This window comes from Orbicella faveolata, unplaced genomic scaffold, assembly GCF_042242905.1.
Source record: "Orbicella faveolata isolate gen_17 unplaced genomic scaffold, um_ofav_v1 contig_13, whole genome shotgun sequence".
NCBI classification, from domain to species: domain Eukaryota; kingdom Metazoa; phylum Cnidaria; class Anthozoa; order Scleractinia; family Merulinidae; genus Orbicella; species Orbicella faveolata.
The window spans coordinates 7,702,501-7,727,339 of record NW_028301540.1 but is presented as its reverse complement, the minus strand read 5'-3'; the positions used below and the strand labels follow the sequence as shown (position 1 = coordinate 7,727,339).

The 24,839-nt window shown below is 39.7% G+C and overlaps 4 protein-coding genes across 5 annotated transcripts in view; 2 read left to right on the top strand and 2 right to left on the bottom strand.

The window, feature by feature from the left end:
* The first annotated feature begins 1,703 nt into the window (after window positions 1-1,703).
* Window positions 1,704-9,397, top strand: LOC110049849 (D-3-phosphoglycerate dehydrogenase-like). The gene is made up of 10 exons (XM_020755687.2): window positions 1,704-2,001; window positions 2,094-2,245; window positions 4,507-4,572; window positions 4,981-5,035; window positions 5,353-5,451; window positions 6,039-6,171; window positions 6,499-6,660; window positions 6,981-7,126; window positions 7,586-7,837; window positions 8,404-9,397. The coding sequence occupies exons 1-10, from the start codon at window positions 1,861-1,863 to the stop codon at window positions 8,749-8,751; spliced, it is 1,554 nt and encodes a 517-aa protein (XP_020611346.1). The 5' UTR covers window positions 1,704-1,860; the 3' UTR covers window positions 8,752-9,397.
* On the bottom strand, window positions 9,262-16,081 carry LOC110049866 (uncharacterized). The gene is made up of 7 exons (XM_020755712.2): window positions 15,893-16,081; window positions 15,709-15,805; window positions 13,700-13,827; window positions 12,966-13,056; window positions 12,741-12,832; window positions 11,037-11,163; window positions 9,262-10,155 (listed from the first exon to the last, which is right to left on the bottom strand). The coding sequence occupies exons 1-7, from the start codon at window positions 16,057-16,059 to the stop codon at window positions 10,075-10,077; spliced, it is 783 nt and encodes a 260-aa protein (XP_020611371.1). The 5' UTR covers window positions 16,060-16,081; the 3' UTR covers window positions 9,262-10,074.
* Window positions 16,082-17,018: 937 nt separating this feature from the next.
* LOC110049876 (uncharacterized) lies at window positions 17,019-22,823 on the bottom strand. The gene is made up of 7 exons (XM_089284440.1): window positions 22,433-22,823; window positions 21,034-21,169; window positions 20,413-20,543; window positions 19,549-19,633; window positions 19,296-19,372; window positions 18,589-18,700; window positions 17,019-17,501 (listed from the first exon to the last, which is right to left on the bottom strand). Exons 1-7 carry the CDS (start codon window positions 22,591-22,593, stop codon window positions 17,385-17,387), a joined length of 819 nt encoding a protein of 272 aa, XP_089140566.1. The 5' UTR covers window positions 22,594-22,823; the 3' UTR covers window positions 17,019-17,384.
* Window positions 22,824-24,291: 1,468 nt separating this feature from the next.
* Window positions 24,292-24,839, top strand: part of LOC110049832 (uncharacterized) — a 12,911-nt gene continuing 12,363 nt past the window's right edge. The window contains exon 1 of one of the 2 annotated variants that reach the window (XM_089284439.1): window positions 24,292-24,565. In XM_089284439.1, coding sequence (XP_089140565.1) covers window positions 24,408-24,565 — 158 coding nt within the window. In that variant the 5' untranslated portion in view covers window positions 24,292-24,407. The remainder of the gene's footprint in view (window positions 24,566-24,839) is intronic. The other variant, XM_089284438.1, reaches the window with a different exon arrangement.

Sequence of the window (24,839 nt, the reverse complement as noted above, 5' to 3'; positions counted from 1 at the left end):
AACGTTTATAGCTTTGACCACTGAGGGACCGCAAATAATAATAGATGGGTAATTTCCGCTAAACCTCACTGAAGTCATGTTGACCGGCCTTGCGGTTCCGTCTACAGGTCCGCAAATGAAGATCTTTGGATCATTCCTCAGATTGGTCAGCAAAATTGATCCATGCAGGACCAGAGATTCCGGGATCGCTTGTGGTTCGAGGGTCATTCATGGACGGAGATCATTCGGACTGCCTAGTTCCTCAAATCGAATGAGCACCAATAGAGTCCTAAAGTGATGACGTCACAAAAATAAAATTTTTGAAATTATGGGATTTGATGTAATATTCTCATAGAGGATCCTAAAAGATGCCCTCATCCCAAAAATTAGCTCTGAATTGCAATTCCTGATAGCCGGAGATATAAGGGATCAAAGTTTGATAGCATCCCATACAAACCCTTCAAAATTTGTTTCAGTTCCTTCAGTTTAGAACTGACTCAAAATTAGAGAGATTTATATGGGGCAGTACCAAATTTTCGTCCTTTATATTTCGGCTTGGAATTATAATTAAGAGGTAATTTCTTTTCATGTCTTTTTTTCCCGTTCTGCATTGGAAGAATGGAAGCTGTGTTAATCGATCGAAACTCCACGCCATTCGGGTGGTACGTTACTTGCAAAAAAACCCCTCATGGATTTAGATACAACATTCTATCATACAAACTGTAACCCATCCGGCTATTTTTCTCTCTTGCTCTCTGTTAATAAATTACATTTTTCCCTTAAATGTTTTGCCAAAGTTCCCTTTATTTCTAGAGATGTCTCTTGCTCCCTCAAATTAATTCTCAAAATTTCCCGTGCTCCCTTGAAATCCATCATGATGTTCCCCTAAACCTCTGGGAGGCCTTCAGTGTCATGAAGTCTTAAGTCCCTCTGTATTTCAGCCTGGAGCCCTACAGGCTCCCTAACCACAACTTTTTTGAATCTGTTTGGTGTTTTTTTTTAACTTTTATTTTTATCTTTATTTTTATTATTTTTTTATTTTTTATTTTTTCGTAACCTTTGGAGGTCGCAGCGGAGGATCCCCTACCAGTAGAGACCTCAAAAGCATGCACTGCATTGTTCTCAAGGCGATATTGCAAAATACTCTCTGCTTTGGACTTTGTTCCACAACATTTAAAGCAGTGATTGACAGTTTAACTTGTACTTGAAAGGGAAGAAGTCTTCCTTTCAATTCTACGCAAAATGTCTGTCTTTTTTTATATGTTGATTTCCAGTTTACAGTTGCAGCACTGTGAGGTCCAGTTCAGACGTCGTGCTTCTGCCGTGCCGAACTAAATTCAGGAATTAAGTTCGACAAAAGCACGGCAGAAGCACGGTGTCTGAATCAAACTTTTGAATTAAGTTCGGCAAGCAATTAAGTTCGACAAGCTCTGCCGTGCTACACGACTCTGGCACGGCAGCGATTCAAACGTCGTGCTTCTGTCGCGCCAAACTAAATTCATAAATTATGTCAATGTGTTTTGGCGAGATTTCGTTCCCTCGGGGAGTTAGGAGGAGAATTGTTACGAGGCTTCAGTAAACCCTGGATTTGATTCGACTCTGGCACGACGTCTGAATCAGAGTTGATTTCCTGCCGTGCTACAGTTGAACCAAATTGCAATTTAGTTCGGCACGGCAGAAGCACGACGTCTGAACTGGGCCTGAAAGACCCGATAATTTTTTTTTCAGATAATTTTGTTCGTATAATGGCGGGAAAATTCCTGCACGTGATGGCGGTTCTTTTCAACCAATCACATGGCGCAGCTGTGACTACTAATTCACAAAGTGTGTACACGTGGAATTTCATTCGGCGATCGATCGAACCAGAGAGAAAGTAACAAAATGGCGTTTTCGTTAGATCTTAAGCGAGTGTTGATCAGTGACAGCGTTGATAGCTGCTGCAAAACAATTCTCGAAGCGAATGGCATCGCTGTGGACTTAAAAACAAAGCTCACCAAAGAAGAGCTTCTCGCAGAAATACCGGTAAGGGAAAGTTGATCGACATGCACCGACAAAATTTGCGGTCTTAATCGATTTGTCTTTGGTTTTTATCGGGCTGATCTTTTCTGTTTCAGAACTATGATGGTCTGATTGTTCGATCAGCTACTAAGGTGACTGCAGAAGTGATCAAGGCTGGAAAAAAACTCAAAATCATCGGTCGCGCAGGAACAGGCGTTGACAACATCGATATTCCAGCAGCTTCACTTCAAGGAATTATTGTTATGAAGTAAGCTCAAGTTAAATAGCCGGAATTATTTAATCTCTCTCTGTTGTTTTATGGTTTCCAGGAAAGTTGAAGTAATCTTTGAAGTATCTTTTCCTCTTTTTCTTCGATGTGCAATGATTTTCCGTAGAGTTGTGTACGAATTTTGTACAAATTCGTTAGAATATTGTGCGGGTAAAATTTTAGCTTATAAGCTGGCACTCATACACAACGAAATAACCTTCATCGTGATAGTTCTCTAAGATCAGAAGTCCACCATAAAAGCGAATCGAGGACTTCTTGACAGGACAGGAGTTTGTTCCAATATTCACATTGAATGGTGTGACTTTCCTAGGTTGTGTGGAATCACGACTCGTTTGTAAAAGTACTGAGGTGTAAAATTTCGTCACATCACGAGGCTCTCGATCGTTTGTAACGGTTTTCTGGAGGAAAATCCTTCACAAAATAGAAACAGATTGAACTAAACCTGGGAAAGTATTTTTTTGTAGGTTTTTTTCTTATTTTCGATGGTCTGAATTTGTTGCCTAGAACAATTAAACTTAATTCCACAACCAAAATTAATTAAGGCCGGGCCTGTTCATAGTCATGAAATTTATTCATTCCGGAGGAGTTAGTTAACTGTCACACATTTTGGGATATTTTGCAACTTTGCATCCATCGATTAGTGCTGAAAACAAGGACTGTGCTATTTGGAAATTGTTGGAGATCTGACTGTTTTTTCAAGGAAAGGAAAATAAATAAAATTATCAATACCTTCCCCCACTAAGAAATTACCCCAGGGATAATTACAGAATTTTATAACGCTTTTACCGGTCGGTAAAACGCAGCTAATGGAACATGACATCCCTTGAGGGTTAGGCTGTGTATGTTCGTCACGCAATCCAGTAGGATTAAACAATAGTACAATACTGAATGCTCAATTCATGAATGAACTTTCCCTTATTCTAGCAGTTAGCACAAACACTATTCATGTCTGTAATTTAGATTCTATCTTGCGGTTTAATCTAGCAAAATATCTTAGCTTCTCCTAGATTGGCCCATATATTTGTTAGCCCCATTCATTGCTAACAAGCTCTCCACGTTGCGTCTATTTAGTTCATAGTACATCTGTACCTATTGGTCGAACTTTGAGACACTGCCTTGCTATGTAAATCTCAATGTACTGTCAGAGGGCATTATCCTGGCAGCTTGCACGAGAGTGCACAGTTGGTAACAATTTAGCCATAAAATTTCCCTTCTATTTGTTATTTGTCAATAAACTGGGGTCACTCCTTGCAGTTCAGTTAAGTCTGCATAGCGACTTTCCCAGCCCCAAGCTTTGGCATGTTACTTTGTGTCTTGCCATCTTATATCCCAGCCTTTACCTTGTCCAATCCAGCCTGTGCTGTGCTGGGGAGATTAAGGCTCTGCCAATACTCGTTTGATTCCCACGTTAGTGGGGGAATAAGCTAAGTGAGGCTTTTAGTTTGTGCACCTATCATGAAGTCACATCAAACCTGCCACAGGGCTGTGTCCCCCTCAATTACGCCATGTTGTTTGTGTATTTTGTGTTGACCTTTTATCTGGTTGCGTTACATTCTACTCTTAGTTTGCATGAATAGCGGAATAGTGACATTGATGTTTTCTTAACCTGATAACATATTTATGAAGTTCTGTCTCTAGGCTTCTTTATTTTGTGTCCTTAACCTTCAGAAGTTTTATGTTTACACCACTATGACACTGTTATTCCAACACATTTAATCTACTACCTCTCCCATGGAAGGGTTTTTGCTTAAATTTGATTTTTTCCCCCGCCCTATGGAGATTCCTGACTGTCTTTAGACTTTCTGGGAACCTTTTCTGTCTTATTTTTTAAGTATGACCTACCTTATGATTGGTAAGAATTTTTTTCTGGAGCTGTGCAAATTGAGGGTAGTTTAACAGCACCTGTTACAACAATCAATAGTACAACAGTAGCCTAATGGCTTGTTGGGTTGAATCAATGGGGATCATGCAGTCAAGGTTCTTTGAACTCTGGCTGGTGTCACTGCGTTGTGTTCTTAGGCAGAACAGTTTGCTCTCACAGTGTTTCTCTCCACCCAGTTGTATGTTAAAAGGGAACCAGCAAATTAATGCTGGTGGGTAACCCTGTGAAAAAAAACCACCATTCCATGCCAATTGTTATGGAAACCAGAGATTGCCAGTTAAACACAGACTTGGCATGTATCTCTTTCCCTATCTCTGACAGCATTTTCTTAATGGACATTTTTTTTGTCTTTTTGTAGCACACCAGGTGGCAACACAATAAGTGCTGCTGAACAGACTTGTGTACTTATCAGCTCTCTTGCAAGGTATGATATTGGCTGTTCACAAGTAGTCTGTAGTTGTCAAATGTTTGTTGTCAATCCTATAGTGTCAGGACTTCTTTAGATTTCTGAACATACAAGGATTTTTTATAAGTCAGTTGAGAGTATTTATAATCAACATTTCTTATTTCCAGTCTCTGTCTAGTCCCAATGGTGTGTTTAAAATTCCAAAATCTTCAAGACAAAAAGGAATCAACTTAATAATTATTACAGTGACCAATCTCCTCAAATTTGTATGGAGTTTGCATGTAATGTGAAACATAGACATTTTAGGTTTAAACGCTTTGCTTAAGTTTATTTTCAGGAGATCAAAGTTTTGAGACCTTCATTGCATTGAGGTATTAAGTCTATGTATTAAATTCAAGACCATTGGCATGTTTCTTTTCTCGGCAGACATATTCCACAGGCTGCTGCATCCATGAAAGAAGGAAAATGGGACAGAAAGAAGGTACGATTAACCGTTTTTTGAAACACGGTTCTCTATGTGTTAAACACTTTCAGATCCAAGGTGAACAACATTTAGCTTAGGCCATGTATCCTTTACTTGTAAACAGAATTATATTACACATCATTCTGTAATCAGAGAAAATCGTTACTTGTAATTAAAAATATGTTGTCTTTGTGTATGTACCCGACCAAATGTTCATAGCTAATTTGAAAAGTAATTTAAGGTTATCATCAAGGAGAACTTGTCTTTTAATTTTGAGCTTGGTAGTCCTGGATAAGATTTGTTGATCTAATATATATTTAATCCACCTTTTTTAGTACATGGGAACTGAGTTGCTTGGCAAGACCCTTGCAATTGTTGGATTAGGAAGGATTGGTAGAGAAGTAGCTCATCGAATGCAGTCTTATGGAGTGACGGTGAGAATACTATCATCTAGAAGGAAATAAACACCTGATTGTAATTCATTCTAAACAACATTCAGGACAATTATGTTATGAACATGTCATGTAATGTTCCAGAAAATACCCCTCTCACAGAAGTTCTTTAGTTTTAGAAACCCCCCCCCCCCCAACACCCTGGAAATTCTGGTTTAGCTTCATACCTTCCTTGACATTTTTTTGCTTTTGAACCCCCCCCCCCCTGCCCCCCACTTTCCCCCTCAGAATTTCCATTAACCTCCTTCAGGGTGGGAACTGCATATTGTGCGCCGACACAGTTGTATAGAAAATAGTAAATTATGAGCTGACTCCGGTAGGGCCAGATGGGTGGACACAGCTATTCAGTCCTAAAAAAGCCATCCAGATGACACACATCAGCTAATTTTTACAGCTTATGGATGGTTGATGGTTTACCAAAGCAACGATGCCATTGACCAATATTGTTGCTCCTACATGCTGCTCACCCAAACAATTCAAGAATGCCACTGCTATAAGCAAGTAGTAAATCAGTTTTTCAAAATTGTTTCTAGCTAAGAGTAATTTAAACTTATTATTTTTCCAATCAGACCATTGGTTATGATCCACTTGTTCCTGCTGATGAAGCAGCAAAGTATAACATTGAGTGGATGGAGCTCAACCAACTGTGGCCCAAAGCTGACTACATTACAGTGCACACTCCTCTTATTCCACAAACAAAAGGTACATGTAGGTGCGATTTTGATTATTAACCCCTTCAAGTTGAAAAGGAAGTCCACCCAATTTTCTGGGTAATAGTTTTGAGTATGTGCATGAAATCATAAAGTGTTATTACGTGGTTTTTTTTTCTTGATTGTGGTCTTCTCTACAAGTTTTTGCAATCCAAGTGCACTTTTGAGCAAAATAAGAATTATTTCAACGAAATTACAAATCAAGGGGATGAGAGTTTAATTTATCACAGTCCAAGAAATTATGAAAAGACTGATGTTTATTATTCTTACTACTTACAAATTTTATTATACATAATTCATATGTGATGTTTTTGCACAGGTCTCTTGGGTGATAAAACATTCCCACTCTGTAAAAAGGGTGTCTATGTGGTGAACTGTGCACGTGGCGGCATTATTGATGAGGCTTCACTGTTGAAGGCCCTGGAGTCAGGACAGTGTGGTGGAGCAGGGTTGGATGTGTTTGAGAGTGAACCTCCAACTGGTGAGTTACCTTACAGTTTAAAATGTAACGCAGATAATAAGATTTTCAATTGAGTATCGAAAAACCAAAACCAAATGTAATCACTGCTCTAACCAGTCACAAAGAGCACAGACAGTACGGTGTACCAATCACAACTGAAAGTTATTACATGAAGGTCACTTATTATGCATGGGAAAATGTGTGCGAATGAGTAACAATTGGTTTTGGTTTTACAAGTTTCTGATTGGATGAAAAAGTGGTCTGAGTTTTTTAAGCCAATCATGTAGGGAAGTAATGTAAATGAAAACGTTTCTTTCATGGTTTCTTATAATTGTTTACAGGAGTATCAGCGCAGTTGGTCCAGCATCCTAACGTAATAGCCTGTCCTCATCTTGGTGCCAGCACAGTTGAAGCACAGACCAGAGTTGCGAAAGAGATTGCTGAGCAGTTTGTAGATGCCGTACAGGGAAAGGCACTCTTTGGTGTGGTGAGTGATCATAACTTAATTTTTTTTAGTGTTTGCTTGTTGCAGTAAGTTTTCTTGGAGAGAATGATTCAGAGATAAGTTAATATGGAGTAATCTGTATGATGCACGTTTATAGTTAGTAATGTATTGTGATCAAACTCTTATTACTCCTTACTTGTAATTTTGATAACTTTACTGTAAAACATGTAGGGATGAGAAATACAGAAAATGTTAACTAGGTGATACTGTTGAAAGTTATTTGAGTTGTCGCACATCACTCCTCCCCGGCCATCAGTGGGTGAGGAGCATTGTATGACAAGCAATGTTGGCTGTGTAGGAGACTAACACGGTTGTGATGAATCACCAAGTTTTTGTTGTTAAATAAATATTAATAAAAAGACATGTATGGAAACCGGTCAGGATGATCACCAGTATCTTCAGCTTGAAATTGAACATTTCTTTGTTTGCATTTTACCATAGATCAATGCAGCATTCTTGACAGAAGCCCTGAAGTCCCATGCACAGCCCTGGTTAAGTTTGGGAGATAAACTTGGTAAGGTTGCTGCATGCCTTGCTCAAGGAAAAATCTCCAAGGTAACAGTGACAACACATGGTGCTGAAATGAAGTCTACAGGTTGCTACATCACTGCTGCAGTGTCAGCAGGAATTATTGGAGGAAATGATATTAATTTGGTAAACTCTGCTGTCGTTGCCAAAGAGAAAGGATTTGAGGTATACATTAATCCCTGAATTCAAATTGAATGATTAGCCTTTGACACTTTTAGAAAGTCGTTGTGTTGTATGTGGTCATGTTGTATGTGCCATGTTAGCAATTTTAGAAACTTTGATGAAAACCTCGGGTTCATTGTCTGCATGTGCAGATCATTTTAATGTGGAAATTGTAGTTAACTATTTGGAGCTCAATGTATGGTAATAAAGGAAATGACTGAGTACATGTATTCCACAGCTTAACTCATAAAGCATTTTGAGTGTACTGTACAGGTATTTGGAACCATGGGTTTTGATGTTGTCATTAGGAGGATGGAGGGGATGGGAGAAGCATTACTGAGTCCCATACAGTACATACCTAAAAGTCCAATCACCCCTTCCCTGGGTCACACAAAAGCCTGAACATTTATTAACATGTTTGTGTGTTTTTGCAACTGAATCAGACACTTAACAGCTATAATTACGATTAATATTTATTTGACTGTGATAATTATTTATGATGCTGACTCAATAATATTATAATATTAATTTGCGGTCTTCACTCATTTCTCTTTTCTCCTTTATACAAGGTATCGTGCAACCATGTTGATGCTGTAGGGCTCCCTTACGCTGCTGCAGTGTCAGTCACAGTCAACAGTGATGGCAAAGATACCACAGTAACAGGAGCAGTGGTTGGTGTTGGTGTTCCTGTGCTAGTCAAGTACAATAGCCTGGTGTTCAGTGGTGCTGTGTCACTCTCTGGAAACTTGTCCTTTGTCAAAGGAAATCCTGGAAAGGTTTTGGCTGAAATTGTGCCTAAGTTTGGCGATAATGGTGCAATCAACTACGTCCATGTTGCAGGGGGTGGTGCGGAGAGCATAGTCGTCATCTGCACCTCATCTCCAATCTCTGCCAATTGCCCATGTGTTTCACTGTAATTTCGGTCAGGTCTTAGAGGTTGCTAACTGGTCTCTCTTGCAGTTTTGAGTTGGATTGTCATGGAATGCTCCTCACCTGGACAAGTTGCGTGACAACCCAGTTAAGAATTGTGAAAGACACAAGGTGGTCGTGAGGTTTCATTGAAACAATGTGAACATAGTTTGACTCTGCCAAAATAATTGACTAATGACATGTTAGAATGTATCAAATTGATGTATCCAAACAAGATTTTTTTAAAGAGTGAATTCTTCATGAACTGACACAAAGATGCTGGTTTCACTTTGCTGAAATAGAGGGTGAAGATGTAGAAGTGCTTTAGTAGAAGCTTTGTTGTGACTTCAGGGTGAAGTTTGTTTGACTTAATTTCAAGCACAAGCATAATATTATACATCACATGAGGCACGAAGTGGACAGATTGAGAACAGTGTGGCTTGAAATTAATCAACAAGGGAGCATTTGCTTCTCCATCAGCTGACAATTGAGCTGCTGTACAAGACCGATAAACAACCTGAAGTTGAGATTATTTATTATTTTATGTCAAATTTCCTGTTCAGTATATACATGTATCTTGTACAGCAGTTCCTTCTGTGTTTTGTGTTCTGGAGGTTACAAGTTCTAATAAACTAAATTAAAACTATATAATAATTATTATAGTTTATTAGGTAAGTTATGTGATGGTGCAACTAAATAAAGCCAGTCTATGAGTGAGTGATTTTTTCCCCTTGCCTTGTTACATCCTTCCTGTCACAGACATAATAATGGCTTGGTAATAACATTATTGTTACTTTAATAAATCTCTCTCTTCAGGTAATTAATGAGCCATATCAAAAACCCAACTTGGCCCCCAAGACATAGGGGAATATAGAAAACATTAGCCTGAGAAAAGCTATTCTTTATGTCTTCACTATTTTACAGCTCATTTAAAAAGGACGTATTTTCACTTCAATAAATACCGTACTGCTGTGAGATAGCTTCGTAAATACTTGTGTTGAGTGTGCTGCCATTTGAGACCTTCAAGGTTAAAATAGGACAGTTTCTAAATGTCGGATTCTTATGATAACTTTTTTTTTGCATTCTCAAACTGTGCTGTGCCAAAAAAATAAAATGATAAATAATAACACCCTTTTAAAAGGTAGTAGTGCAATAGAAGCTTGCAATAAATTTTCTGCTTTATAATATAAATACGTAAGCCAATCAAGCTTTGCATCCTGCGACATTTAAGTTCAAAGTCTCACTGATAACTTAATATAATGCTGTTATGGCCATCAACCTGATTACTTCAACTTTCTTATTCATGAGTTATTACTTCATGTTCCAGGTTCTCATATAGAAGCATAACCACTCCGACTTGAACCTCCTCCACATAGTTCTCTAAGTGAATGAGATGTAAACACACAGCCATCCTTAAAAATAAAACAGGATAATTTTAAACAGTACAGTGAGGGTGGCTGGTGGTGGAACATTGAAGTTGAGGGAAAACAAAACTCAATGTTTCCCACAGGTACAGTCATTAAGAGTTTAGTAGTTATACTTCCCAACTCAAAAATAGAAAAAAAAACTTCAAAAAAATGATATGCTTGTTGCCTGCTGACACTACAAATTTGTCACAGTATCAAGGTGCACGACAGGATCATGTGCACGTCGAAAGTTCAAGTTGTTGTTTCCCTAGGGAGTTAGTTTAGTTTTGATCCATGCAAGTGACACAGTTCTCCTCCATTCAGAAAACGTATCTGAGTTGCGAGGTATAGCAATTATTACTGAAGCCATGAGTGGCGGGGAAATGTCCACTACTAGCCACTGATACAGAGGGGAACAGTATCATTTTGTTTTAGTGTTTACCAAACTGTCAAGTTCCTCAATTACAGCCTCTATTTTATTCTCACATAATTTATGAGGTTGAGATATTTTAATTTTTGACAGTTTATTTTTTAATTAATATCATATCTGTTGTCATTGATTGTCAATATTGTTGGCTTTTCTGTGGGAGAGGGAAAAAGATGCACTTATGCACTTTAAGTGAATTACAGTTAAACCCTGCTATTTCGAACTCTCAGGGGAAATGAAAAATAGTTCAAAATAGCGGGAGTTCAAAATAGCTGATAGTAAATGACTGAAGGGCAAATCCAAGGGAAATGGTTTTGAGTTCGAAATAACAGAGAATTCAAAATAACCAAGTTCGAATTAGCGGGGTCCAGCTGTATCTGATTTAGGCCCCCGGGTAAACTGAACACGAGAACTATACATACTGTACTACTTACAGTAAAACTACCACAAAGTAACACACCTTTACTAAATAAGGGAAGTCTGCCCAAAATGAGTAGTTTGGAAAAACCTCTTTTCCCTCAACTTGTCTGGCATACTTGTTAAACAAAATTCCACAAATGATATAAACAATTAAGAGACAGGAAAACCTGGAAAAGAAAGGTTTACAATGCAATACAGAAAACAATATTACCTAAGGATATCAGTTTTCACTAGCACAATCTTAAACCTCTCCCTTTGGTATGTAGTAGAGCTCGGTAACTTATCACTCAGGCAGACACCTCCTTAATATGTACACACTTTCCAGTACTTTATAATGTGAACATAATTTGACTAAAGATAGATTGCTTAGTCACGTTCAACCCACTGTGCAAACTTTACCCATTTTGCAGACACTTCTGTAAAATATACACCTAATTAATATGGGCCACTCTAAAAGCACTAATGCCCAGGGATATATAGGGGGCTCCACCTGAAAGGGGGATGACAAATGGTCCTGCAAAAATCATGGATCTTGCAAAATTGCCATGAATTTCACTACTCTAACTTGCAGTCTTGTATTTTTTTAGCAGTTACGTGTATCTCACGGTCTCAATTTTTTTCACAAAGCTGGCTTAGTAAAGTCTTGAAGACTGTATCGATTTGTTTGTTAATGTTTACTTTATTAATGTCTGAACATCTTAGAGGCTTTAACATCTTGCACTCTCATTGAACCACTTTAAAGTCATGGGGCTCTGGCTTGTAAAGAAAATTGTTAGTCTCGCCTTCTTGCAAAATCTTGCATTTTGCACTTTTCACTTTCTATAAGAGAGTAGGTAGGTAGGAAAAGTCTGCATATGAGCCAAGTGGCCCATTAGGCTGGTGCTTATCTCCAGTTTCTGTAGGATGAAGTGACTAGGAGTATTTCTACTCCCAGAGAGTAGCGCTAAGTATTTATTCATAAATTCCTTTCAAAATATCTCAAACAAACACACTCGTCTGGTAAATGACTAATTTATCCAAGAACTTACTCAATTCAGGGGTATAGAAGAGGGAACATTAAAAGAGAGAACACTGCTTTGGGGAATCATTTTTGAAAAGGCTACGTTTTCTGTCAAAACTGGCAATAAAGGGGCAAGGATTTGCACCCTGGGGCACAGCCTCCACCTATAAATCATTGTAAGTTGAGTGTGGGGTAATAAAGACTGTTTGTCTACAACTGTCAGGCATGTGACATTTGTATGACATGCAATAGTAATGACTTGGGCATAAATTGTTTTAGCAACATGTCCAGTAGTTCATGTACATTAGTGGTGGCGAATGGTCCTTTAAAAACCAATGGTCTCGCAAAATTTTCGCCAAATTTCACGGGTCTCACAATCTCATTTTTTAGCGGTTATGTGCATCTCGCAGTCTCGATTTTTCTCACAAAGCTGTCTCACAGTCTCGATTTTTTTCAAGGCTAAGAAAGTCGTTAAGTACTGATTTGCTATTTTTTTTTTGTTTTTATAAAGTTAAATGACATCATAACATCTTAGAACCTGGACATCTTGAGTTTGCATTTAAAACACTTTGAAGTCTCGGTCTCGCAATTGAAGAAATCAAAATGTCTCGGGCTCACAAAGAAAAACGCCAATCTCGTCGTCTCGCATTTATCATTCGCCACCCATTACATTCTGCCATGTACTATCTTAAAGGCTAGTTTATAAATAGTCTGTTACATCACAACAGAATTGACTGTCCATACGTGATGACTAGAATGCTTCCTATACTCAATCCAGTAGAAGATGTAGAAGATGTAGAAGATGGGCAAGCATATTTGGAATGTAAAACAGTTGTCTGAAAATAAATAAACACACAGAGAGACATGAGCAGATTTCACCTCGGTTGTTAAAAGTGAAAAACAAAATAACACTTTTTCTACAAAAATGTTAATTTTAGTATGCTATAACTGAATACTGTCAGTACGTACATGCTTATTTGTAGAGACATCAAAGTCCACAGGATCAACTCTACCTTCTACTGTTTTATCACATTGCAATGCCACATTGAACTCAGATTTGCTTCAAAAAAAAAAAAATGTATTCAAATAACATGTTGTTAATTAAGAAGGCAACATACATGTAAACCATCCCATAGTTTCTCTCAGGCGCTAAAGTTCTAAGCAAAATACTTCAGCATGTCAGGTACATGTATGTTTTGACTGAAAGTCTAGAGTATCGCAAACTTGTAAAATGTAAAATTGGGATTTAGATTCTGCATGCACTATGACTGACTTAAGTCTCAAACTTTGTTTAACTCTTTTGTTTTCCTCCATACATGTATCATGGAGCGCATACATTTAAAGAAACCAAAGTCACGAATATAAATTTGTTAGTTTACTGTCTAAAACTCACCAAGTGTAGCTCCCCACCTGCGTCTATAATATTTCTTACTTATTTCTCTCTTGTTCGCAAATTCCAGTCATGTTTTATAACATTTTAGTACATTAGAATACATGTTTTTGACTTCTTGAATCGATAATTAAAAGCACGACGGAAGCAGTCAATTTTCATTTTGTTACTTTGTAGTGAAAATCAGAAAATTGCACGTAATTGAGTTCAGCAGTCAGACAGTTAGAACAAAAATTAGTTCACATTTATAAGGACAAACTTTTTCATATTCATAATATAAAATAACATGACTGTCACAATAAATTCTTTATACGTCGATAATGCTGGTGCTGTATATGTCAAAACACATCTCCCATTCTCTCCAAGCACACAGTCAGATGTGCTCTGTAATGCCACTTTAAAATAGACAACCTTAGTCAATATCGTCTGCTCAGAACAAGCCTGTCAGGAAAAGATAAAAATGCAGAATGTTTCACAATGAATGCAATTCAAGTAATAGTAACTGGACTTAGACAGAGGGAAACAATTCAGGGAGTAATCGACCGTGAAGCCCAAGGCCGATTCGAAATTAAGAGCACGATTACTCCCAGAATTGTATGACACAAGGTCCATTTCTAATTGATCATATCTACAATCATGGACAAAAGTGTTGAAACATTTGAGCAAAACAAACGCTTTCTTTCAGCATCCTTCTGTAATTAAAAAAAACATCTTTATTGTCCATAGCCAAACCCCCCTCTCCCCCTTTTCAATGTTGAAATATGCTCCATGGACACTGTCATGTGGTTACAACATTGAAAAGGGGAGAGGGGGTTGAAATGTGAAAATTGGAGATTGAAAAACTCACACATCCAACGAAACAGGTTTTTTTGGGGGGAGCGTCTCAACTGCTTTTGTCCATGATTGTAGATAGCAAATTTCAGAATTAAAAATGTCTTTTGAGACTTCTTTTCAGTGAAAAAGTTAGTAGTGCTTTTCATAACTTTTAAAAACTGTAGGAAACATTGAGAAGGAAGCCATGTAATTGATGTGTGAATGGTGTTGGTATCCAATTACAAAAAGTTCAAATTGGATACCTGTAATTGGACACCTGTAATTGGACACCCAAGTGATCGCACTTGGGTGTCAAGGGAACTCCTCACTGATTGATAATATCATAATGTTGCTTTTTTTATTATGCTAGTTTGAACAATTTTGTGGTTTATCAATACAATACATACACAGTTAGCTACTAACAGACCCTAAAAATTAACAGGTAATGGTGCTGATGTCTCATTGTAAACCATCTTATGTTCAGTTGTTTTCTGTAAATAGTGTGCAATAATAAACTTGACTTGACTGGACTGATATTCACATCTGATTATCTGATTTTCCAAGGGTACATCAGGATCTTATCCAATATCTTAATCCTCAGACAACCTTGCCAAGATCTTTCTTAGGTAAAGTCTGTATATAACCCATTAGTGGCCCATCAGGCCAGTGCTTATCTCCAGTTTCTGTCACATGCAGTGGCTAGGAGTATTTCTGCTCCACCCTTGATGGGACACTAGTCCATCGCAGGGTTACCCCCAGCATTAAATTCGCTGGTACCCATTTATACAACTGGGTGGAGAGAGGCACTGTGAGAGCGAAGTGTCTTGCCCAAGAATACAACACAATGTCCCCAGCCAGGGCTTGAACCCGGACCACTCGATGCCGAATCAGGCGCACTAATCATGAGGCCACTGCCACCACCTCCAACTAAGATCATTAAGGTCTTGCTAAAAGTGAAGAACAGTTCCCAAAAGATATTGTCGGTCGTCCATTGGACAACTGTCAGTCGACTGTTGGCCACTGTCGGTCAACTGTCAGCCAGCTGTTGGCTGTCTATCGACCAACTTCCGGTCGACAGTTGGCCAACAGTTGGTTGATAGTCGGCAAACAGTTAGGTAACAGTCAGCTGACAGTTGCCAAAAAGATGAACAGCAATGTGTTTTGGGTATTACGTGTTTAAGGTCACTTTTTGGCCTACTTAATACTGTTGGCCAACTGTCAGTAATGTGACCATAATGTGCTGGTAACATGCTGGCCAACAGTTGGCCAACAGGTAACCACTAACCGAAAATGGGAGTCTTTGTTCAGTATACTAAGCTCTCAGGGTTTCTAAACCTTATTAGGGCACCTATTAGAAGGTCAACTTTCACCAAACCTGGTTCGTATCGTTTTTTATTTTGTCAACATTTGTTGAGACTAACTTATGCTTTGACACGGTCAAAATTACGTTTATACATTCCAGATAAAAGCACACTTGTCTTGTGACAAACATGGGGACACTGTACTTACTGCTACATCAGTACAAGCTGTTCCACTCAGTGTATACGAGTCACAGGGATTCCAGCTGAATTTGAATTCCTTTTTATTACAAGGAATATCTTGAAACCTGAGACAAAAGAAGCTTAGAAGCTTATAAAATCTTTACAAAGTGTTACGAGAGCCAAATCCGACGATCACATCCCAGAATTCTTACCTCGCTTTTCCACCTGTACCTGCCAGTTTCTTGAGACTTATTTCTCCTTCATCTGTCGAACAGCTACACTGATCTATTTTTTTACACTCCTTCACACTTAAAACGAACTTTGACAACGACCAAACGGCGATAAATCGTAACACCAAGTGAATCATCTGATCCGCCATATTGCCCTCGACTTCGTGTCGACTGAGGTTAGCCTGGTCATGGTTCAAAAGGATCCCGTCCCCAGGGTTATCCCTAGGGCTAGCTAAGATCCCGACCTTCTGAACGGGTCTGGGCGTTCCAGCAAGTATTTTAGGTAATTCTGGTTGTTTTCTCCGAATAGCTATTGCCCGAAAGGCAGTCTTTCAGTTGGCAAAATCGCTGTTACAAAAGGAGGATGTTTTCCGGAGCATCCACTGCAAAACGCAGAGTTCGGACTGTGGACCAGGGGTAAAATGCAGACTGCAGACTTTTTCACTGAATCGAGTTAGGTTTTCTATCATTGATAGCTAACCGTAAACAGGGTAACCTGACTGATAAACAGGCTAACCGGAGCGCTATTCGGGCTAACCGGAGGGCAGACTTTCTTTCTAATTACCCTGAATAACCCTGTTTACGGTGAACACTTGATAATGGAAATTACACGATACAGCTGTATGTACATAAAAAAATTCTGAAATCTGCAGGCTGCATGTTACCCCTTGTCTGCATGCAGTGTGCATTTTATAATGTATAATGTTGTAGGCGTAAACGGGGAAGGGGTAGGGAGGCAAAAATTAAAACGCGAGGATGGAGGAATCCATCCACACTTTGACTCCTCCTCCCCCGTGTAACGCCTGCTAGGCAGGCTAGTTTTATGCATCTTCCAGACGAGCAACATTGTTATCTTCGTCTGACATTTAATGCGTCTTATTTTCCGTATTTCCCTGGACACAAAATACAACTAGAGCGCATTGTTCATCATATACAGTTCTACACACCCATTATTCGTCTGCCTAGCTATGTAAATACGGCCTAAGGATCGAGAAAATACTTCTATATCGAGCACCGGCTTTAAGGAAACCTTTCTAAGGTGGCACCTCCGGTATGGAGAAATTTCCCTTAAATAGACACCTACTGATAAACAATAAACAACAACAAAAACAATTAAAACATAATTTATTAACGCACTAATCACCTAAATACCCTATGAGAAGAATAGAATAAAAATACATCTATGAATGCAGTAAAAAGTAACAAAAACTTTGTACCACATGCATCAACTTCATTGTGTGTATAGTTTATGGTTCTCTTTTTTCAGTGATATTTGTCAGGGACATTTCTCATCAATTGGGACCCCAAGAGAAGAAATGAAACTACTAATGGGAACAAAGCATGTTATAGTGTCTGTTGTTCTTGCTCAGTTCCTAAAATCAGTGTTAAACTTCTCCATACTATACTATCAACGATATCTTTAATTTTCCTTGGGAAAATTCGCACAAATTTACCACAGAGGATTAAAGAGAAATTAAACGTTCACTGTCGTGCTACTCGGCCCTGTTTCCTTTTGAGATTCGGGAATACTCGAATACTGCAATCGTTTACAACTGGGACAGCATGTAGCCATTATCAGTCCGCATCCAACCTGCAAGAGGAAACGCAGTCATCGCGATGTTATGATACTTCGGGGATCATTTCTAAAGGAAAGACAAAAGAGTTCAACTAATAAGCCCCTTCAACTTTTAATTGTTACGCTAATCTCGTTTCTAGGACTTCCGTTTCCATCGTTAGCATCAAAGCGCCAGAAGGCTCTGAGCACGAGAGGGAAGTTCTTTAACCTCGATTTATATTTAAGGGTTCTTGGGTTCTCCCTTCCAGGGGGGAGTAGAAATACTCCTAGTCGCTTCATGCTACGGAAACCGGGATAAGCTCCAACCTGATGGGTCACTTGGCTCGTATGCAGACTTAAACTACCTTTAACTAAGGGTTCTTGAAAACTCGAGGGATAGACAGCACTTTCATCACATATTTAGCTGGGATTAAGTCACAAAACTGCCCCTCATCCCTTCTCCAGGGGGAGTATAATCCCGTTCCCAGATCTCTTGTGGGTGGCGTTTTGCCCAAAAGAGATCTGGCAACTAGTTTAAGAGCTAGTGGTAGCCTCTAATTCATCCTACTCAAACCGAGGTTAACACCGACAGAAACCATGAACAGATGTCCAGATCTAGTAACTTAAGAGTAAGTGCTATTCACAGTAAGAAGATGTGTTATCATTCTCCAGGTGATCTCTCGTAGCCATAATTTGGAACGTCACGTAACGGTAAGCAAACCACAACGGCAACGGCAACGAAACCGCCGTCAAACAAAAGCTTTAATGAGTAAAACAATAGCTGTGCGCGTGCGTTATAAATCTTTGTACATTTCTTTGCGTCCCCTGCAAAACAACAACGTGAAATGACCAAGTTTTGGGTATTTTGAAGAACGTGAGCCACGACGGCTAATTTTTCGTGTTTTCTTCTAGAATTATTCGCTGGCGTTACTTCTTTAGTTTGAGTAGGGTTTTAGACCACTCGGCTTGCTGAACAGTTCTAGATAATTGCGAAATTCAAAAGTAAGATTTAAGCCCATTTTTTTCCAGCAGTCGTCCTTGGCGTTGCCGTCGTCATTGCTTAAGCTCCCTATTGGCGTGATGCGCGACAACCAACTTAAAAGGGCGTTGTCACTCTTCTCACCTGTATAGTTGTACACATAGATGGTTTCGGACCTCCGCTAGGCAGCTTGTAACGCAAGTAAACGATAAAAACGACGAAAGCAAAAATCAGGAAACCAGCAACAGATCCAATACTGCAAAAGATGTAAAATACAGGATAAAATGACTTCTATTACAATTCAAGGGATTTCCAGCTAATGGTGTTCTAATTCTCGGCAAAAAGGAATCATAAAACGTTGATTTCTCTCTTAACAAGCTGGTCTTTTCTTGTAGTGCACCTGTGTCAGGTTTAAGCCCTCATTTGTTTTACTAGAAACCTGTTGTAAGCATACGGTCAGCGGGGAAGTAGTGCAAAAAACGGGAGAGAGGAAAGTAACATAGGAATACGGAACGGGAAAGCGCTACTTGCTCAATACTTCGCCACCACGTTTCCGCGCTGCTCCACAGCTAACCGAACGCAGCTATTTCACTAGTTAGAGCAGGTTTTATTCTCGGCTGTCTCTCGGCTACACCATGTAAATTATAGCCAATTATTAGATGCGTGCAGCTTCTTCACTTGATGCCAGAGAGATGACCAGTCGTTCGGTATCGCTTGTGGCTGGTCTTTCAGCACAACTCAGAAGTCTTCTCAAGCCCTGTTATCACCAGTGAAACATGTTAATTAAGAAAGTCAAGTTAAAGATGGTACAAAACAGGGCTTATAACAAGCGATTTCGCATTCATACTCACACTATACCCACGACTGCGCCAGTACTCAAACCACTACACTTTCCAGGGCATGCGCACTTGGAGTACAATGTCGTTGACTGCAAGGCAAACAAAATAGACCATTTTCGAACAAAGTTTAGTAAACACCCCAACCGAACTGACTGATTAAAACCAAATTCTATCGAAAACATTATAAGAAGTAATTGTACTAACAAAAGTAATTAAAATTCATTCTCCAATCTTAATACACATCTAACACAGCAAGCGTACTTACAAATAACTTTGAGGCAAATACGTTTCTCATCGGATCCACTAGCCCTTCTTCCGTTTCATCACACACAAGGGCAATGATGGTGTTTCTGTCATCGAAAAGTACATGAGAACAAAAAGGTAATTAATGTCGAGGTAATTAGAGGCGAGGTAGAGCGGTAGAGCGAAACGTAACTGGATTTGCACTCACTAAACTGCAGGATTAGTTGGAAAAACTCACGCCACGTTTTCATCCGGTCAGAAGTAAAACCAAAACCAATCGTCACACGTTTTCCCGCGCTTTGCGTCAGCTACATGTCCTTCGAGTTTTGGTTGGTTCACTGGATTGTCTATGTTCTTTGTAATTGGCAGTTCAAAACTTCGATAAAACTGTTGTCTGATCTAGCTAACATAAACGAATACGCAAGATGAAACTGCATTGAGCTTCACATACAACACTATTTTGCGACTGTGCCTCGGGCTGAATCTCGATCCAGGATGATTCACGATTAATTATACACATCCTTCTGTAATAGACCTGGGGAAACCTGGTTGTTCTAAAAAGAAACTCTAACAGGGCAGACACTAGTCTAAAATGTCAGCCATTTCCCGCCCTCAGCCTAATTCCCGGGCGATTAGGCTAAGGGTGGGAGATGATTGACATTTCAGGTTAGGCAGACACGCGTCTCTCCATGATTTGAGCGCGTTGCGCGTTTAGAATATAGATGGGCTTGTACATCGCACTCGAAAACTTACGTTTTGCAATCTAACTAAGAAGCAATGCGTGCCCTGTTTCCCAACAAGCGCCTGGGAGCGAGGCAGACAAAAGTGCGTAACAGGTCGACGAAAAGAAAAAACAATAAATAAACTGTTTAACCTAAGTGGTTACATTTGTTTGTTAGTGGCTACACCGTAAGTCAGCTGGCATTGTCCATTCTTGAGAACACAGTCCGACAACTTTTGTTCCCCAATGTCGACGTAGAAAGTCCCAAACCCAGATATCTCTTGAATCTTGCACACCTGGAAAAGAAATGCATTTTGATCTATTTGTCATATTGCTGGATACTCTCCAGAACAGCGCACACGCTAACAAACCACTTCACACGACGTCTTACTATGAACTGAACTTTGTTTCTCGCAAAAACTCTGAAGGGACAGCATTTAATAATCTATGATTTCAGACTGTTAACAGTGCAATGCTCCCCGCGATTAATGAGCGAAGACCGCTGTTTTCATGTTGAATGCATGGCAACTAATGTCTTTGTTGCGGAGGAAGAGAGAGAAAGAAAGGGGGGGGGGGGAGTGAATTATAGTGGAGAGTGAGAAGTGACACACGAGCGCAAAGCACGTCAAGAGAGAAAAACCAGTTTATTGATCGGAATATTATTAGGTATAAACAGATATAAACAGACTAGACCTAAAGAGTAAGGAGATCTAAGGACACAATGAGGACACGTTCTGTAACTTAGCAACCACACTGACCACGAAACCACGGACTCACTCAACTCACCGCAACGTCTTTGCAGCCATTCGCTGTTGTTTGGTTAGGGAGACGTTTAGCTGTCCACGAATCGCAGGGATTCCATCGGAAAGAGTCATTCGTCTGACCTGGAAAGTCTGGAGAAGCTGCCTCTGGAATGCTGAATCTGTTAAATGAATGCAATTCAGTATGGAAGACAGAGACAGATGCCGAAGGTTATCTTTCCATCAGTTCCCCTTGGAGATGACGTATGTCCCATCGCAGGCAAACAAAAAGAAATTAAGGTCCCCTCCCCTAGAATCCCATCAGTATAGCACTGTGAGAACTGAAAGAGTACCCCCTTCATTTGCAGTTTTATAAAAACAGATATAAATAAAAGGACAGAAAAGAAATATACAGTTTGAGACTGAAATAACCCGAACGTTTTCTGGTCAGTCTCCAGTTATTGCAAGGTTTCTATAGATATTTAAGAGAATACAGAACTCTTAATAGAAGAGATGCGAACATGGTATGCAGAGAGTAAAAAAAATTTACTTGTTTAGAGACGTTGAAGGCAAGCTAAGTGGGGGTATTGTCTCAGAGAATAGTCGCTGTGTAAGCTATTGTCATCGCAAAGCTTCGAAAGGGAAAACGCGATATTTTGATCTAATTAGGGTAAGGGTTTCAAGACGCACGTTGCAGACCCATCCAAATTTGCGGGGAGCATAATTCAGACTTGGATAGCTCCTAGTCATCTCCAACATCCACTGTGACAATACAACAAACGCCGGGTGTCCACAATCCCGACCCTACCTCAACAAAATTTGCATAACTAGACTGTAAACCAAACACACGCTAGTAAAAGGGGGGGGGGGTACGGGGGAGAAGGGGGACGGGGGGAGGGGAGGGAAGGAGAGAGCTCCTCATAACCCCTTGCATATTCCTTTTTTTCAAAGGAAAATGATCCAAGTTTATTCTGTATTTTCGTACAAAATTTGGGCGCCAGTGCAAATACGTATATACCGACTGGGTCGGCAGGTGGTGACTGGGAATTAAGAAATAGTGTATTTCTAGACCTGTCTACTTCTAGGGGAATGGCACGGCGATTGCGGTTGCACTTTCGTAGCTTATGGTATAAAGCCCTGAACCTTTATATAGTGCACCCTGCAGGGGAATAGGTCTCATCACTGATTACATAACCTGTGTAAAGATCTATAAACAACTACACTTTCATCTGCAAGTTGGAGTGAAATGTTTCAGCGCCAGGTTGATCGATCGGTTAAACGCTAACTTTGTCATCATCACATACATCAGCTTCAGTACCAACCAATAGAGTTTCGTAACGATTTTCTCTTTCTATACATTTACGTAAAACCTCACATGCCCTGATGCTTTACGTTTTATTACTCGTGTAAATGCTACAAATTTTCTTCAACGGCTACATGCTTACCTCGGCCGGTCATCTACGCTCTCTCCTGCAAGGCTCCTCAGGTTGATCTCTCCTTCATCCGTTGAGCAGCGGCAGGAATCGATCTTGGTACACTTCTTCAGCCCTTGAACAGGAGCTGAAGCCAGCAAAACTGCAAGAAGGAGGAAAACTACCTCCATCATGGAGAAGCCACCGTCGTCACGCAAGTCTGGATCATTTGGATGCGTGACGCGGGAAATGTTGTTTGTGGGCTTATTAAGACAAAGACGTAGAAGTCGCTAAAGTTTGCTCGAGGAAAAATGGATCTAAAGCCAAACAAAAACAGCATATCATTTGAGTCAGCAGATTGAAAGGTATCAAGACAGAAAAGCAAAGAAAACTCTTGTCTGTATATCATTCATCGGCTAGCGCGGTGGGGCATTAACTGATAAAGTTATGCAACATTCATGCATATTTAATTGCGCTAGGAGAACGATCAAGAACTGGACGTTTTCATAAAGATGATGGCCTATATTGCTGGGGCCACGCGTTGTCTGACATCACTCTAGGCCCCTAGTGTGTTTCCATTCGTGTCCTCTATCCAGGTTTAAGTCGCAACCTTTCAAGGAAATAAAACATCTGATTTCCTTTAGCCTGTCCCATAGAATGAGGAATCAATCGTTTTGAAGGGTTATTGTTCATCACGGCACAGGTATCGCGAGCTGGAAGCCGTGAACTTGATGACATTGAATAACGGCGTAAATGTAAGAGTTTGTATGGGAATGTAACCATCGTATGTGACAGCTCAAAATATGGAAAAGAAGGTAAATAAAAACGACTTACTTCGATTTTTCTATGTGTTACTTTTGTTTCATCGTTTTACTCTCGACGGAAATTGAAATTCTCTGAAATCGCGTTGAAATGGCCCCAAAACGGCTGAGCCCTAGTGTTGAGGTCTGTTGTTTTAGGCTGAATTTTAACATATCGAAATTGTTTATTAAGCAGATTATGGTACATTTTGAAAAAGGCTTCTCAGGGAAGCCCTACCTCATTCTAGTCTATTCTGTGGCCAAAGTATAGCCCCCTGTAATTTTCGAGATCTGTTATTGTATCACACCTTATGAAACCTTTTAACTTGTTCATCCTAAAATGAGGGGACAATTAATTTTTTATAAAAATGAGGATAACAGAAAGAATGTGACCTATAAAATTGCCAAAGAATACATCAACAGACTCCCCCAGAAAATCGGATATTGGATCATAGGATGGTTCGAAGAACCGACGGTAAATGTTTCCTTTTTCTCGACAAAGCAGCAAGAGAATCGTTTCGAATAATCTGGAGGATCGAAAAATCGAGGGTTCGAGAAATGGGACAGTTTCTTTAGAAACAAGTCAAGCAGGTGTTAGAAGCAGGTCAGGAAGGTGCGTCGTTCTATAGTGGCAAAGACTTGGACGTGGACTCCCCACCTTGATTGCAAACGTGATCACGTGTAAATATCTTATACCGTATTTGTTTAGCTGCAAGCCACCGCCAAATCTTACGATATTAGATTGAAGCCAGCCATGAATGTGGCTGATTACTTGAGACGACGGTGAAATAGAACCTTGCGTTACTGTATTTTCAACATATTCAATATCTCTGCATATGCATGCCGGTTCGTAAGCATAGAACAAGTCGAGTCACGCGAAGGGTTCATCGATGTATTGCGTGACAAGCCACATCTGCACTTGGCTTCCCATGTATTCTGATTTCTCCGGCCACATTCTTGTATTAGAGGTTTAAAACGTCTTCGTTTGTAGTTCGGGTACGTGTCAACATTTTTGAGGAGAAATATCTTAGGATCGCGAATAATTCCATAGTTGTGATATCCGCATGATATTCCATTCTGTCATCGTACCCTTTAATCTGCATATTTCTTTGTACGTGAACCGCGGGTGTTGTTCGCATGGTATAGTGTTACGGCATAATTTTACCAGAGATTATTCGAGTCACTGATCCATTCTTTACTCCGTGAAGATGAAGCTGGTTATCTTCGCTATCGCTATATTCTTAACCCTAGCGGTCTCCGTGCATGGAATTAAAACATGCAAGAAGATAGATGCCTGTCGGTGCTCGACAGATGAAGGCGAGATAAATTTATGGAGCCTTGCCGGACAGAATCCAAATGGTGCAAGGTTAGCCTAAAATTTTCATATTGCTGCAAACGAGAATCAGTGAGATGGGAAACCATTCTCAAGGGTTTATTTTCGTTTAAAGGATTTTGCAATCAATATGTAGATAGAATATTTATTCGTAACATAGCTAGAAGAGTCGCTCTGCCGCAACTTTTTATACTGGCGCAACTGATTGATGTCTTCTACGCGCCGAAGTATGCCAATAAAATACTCTCGCTGCTTCGTGGTGTGTATTTTGGATGCGAAGCTATCAACGAACAACCAGTATTTGCTT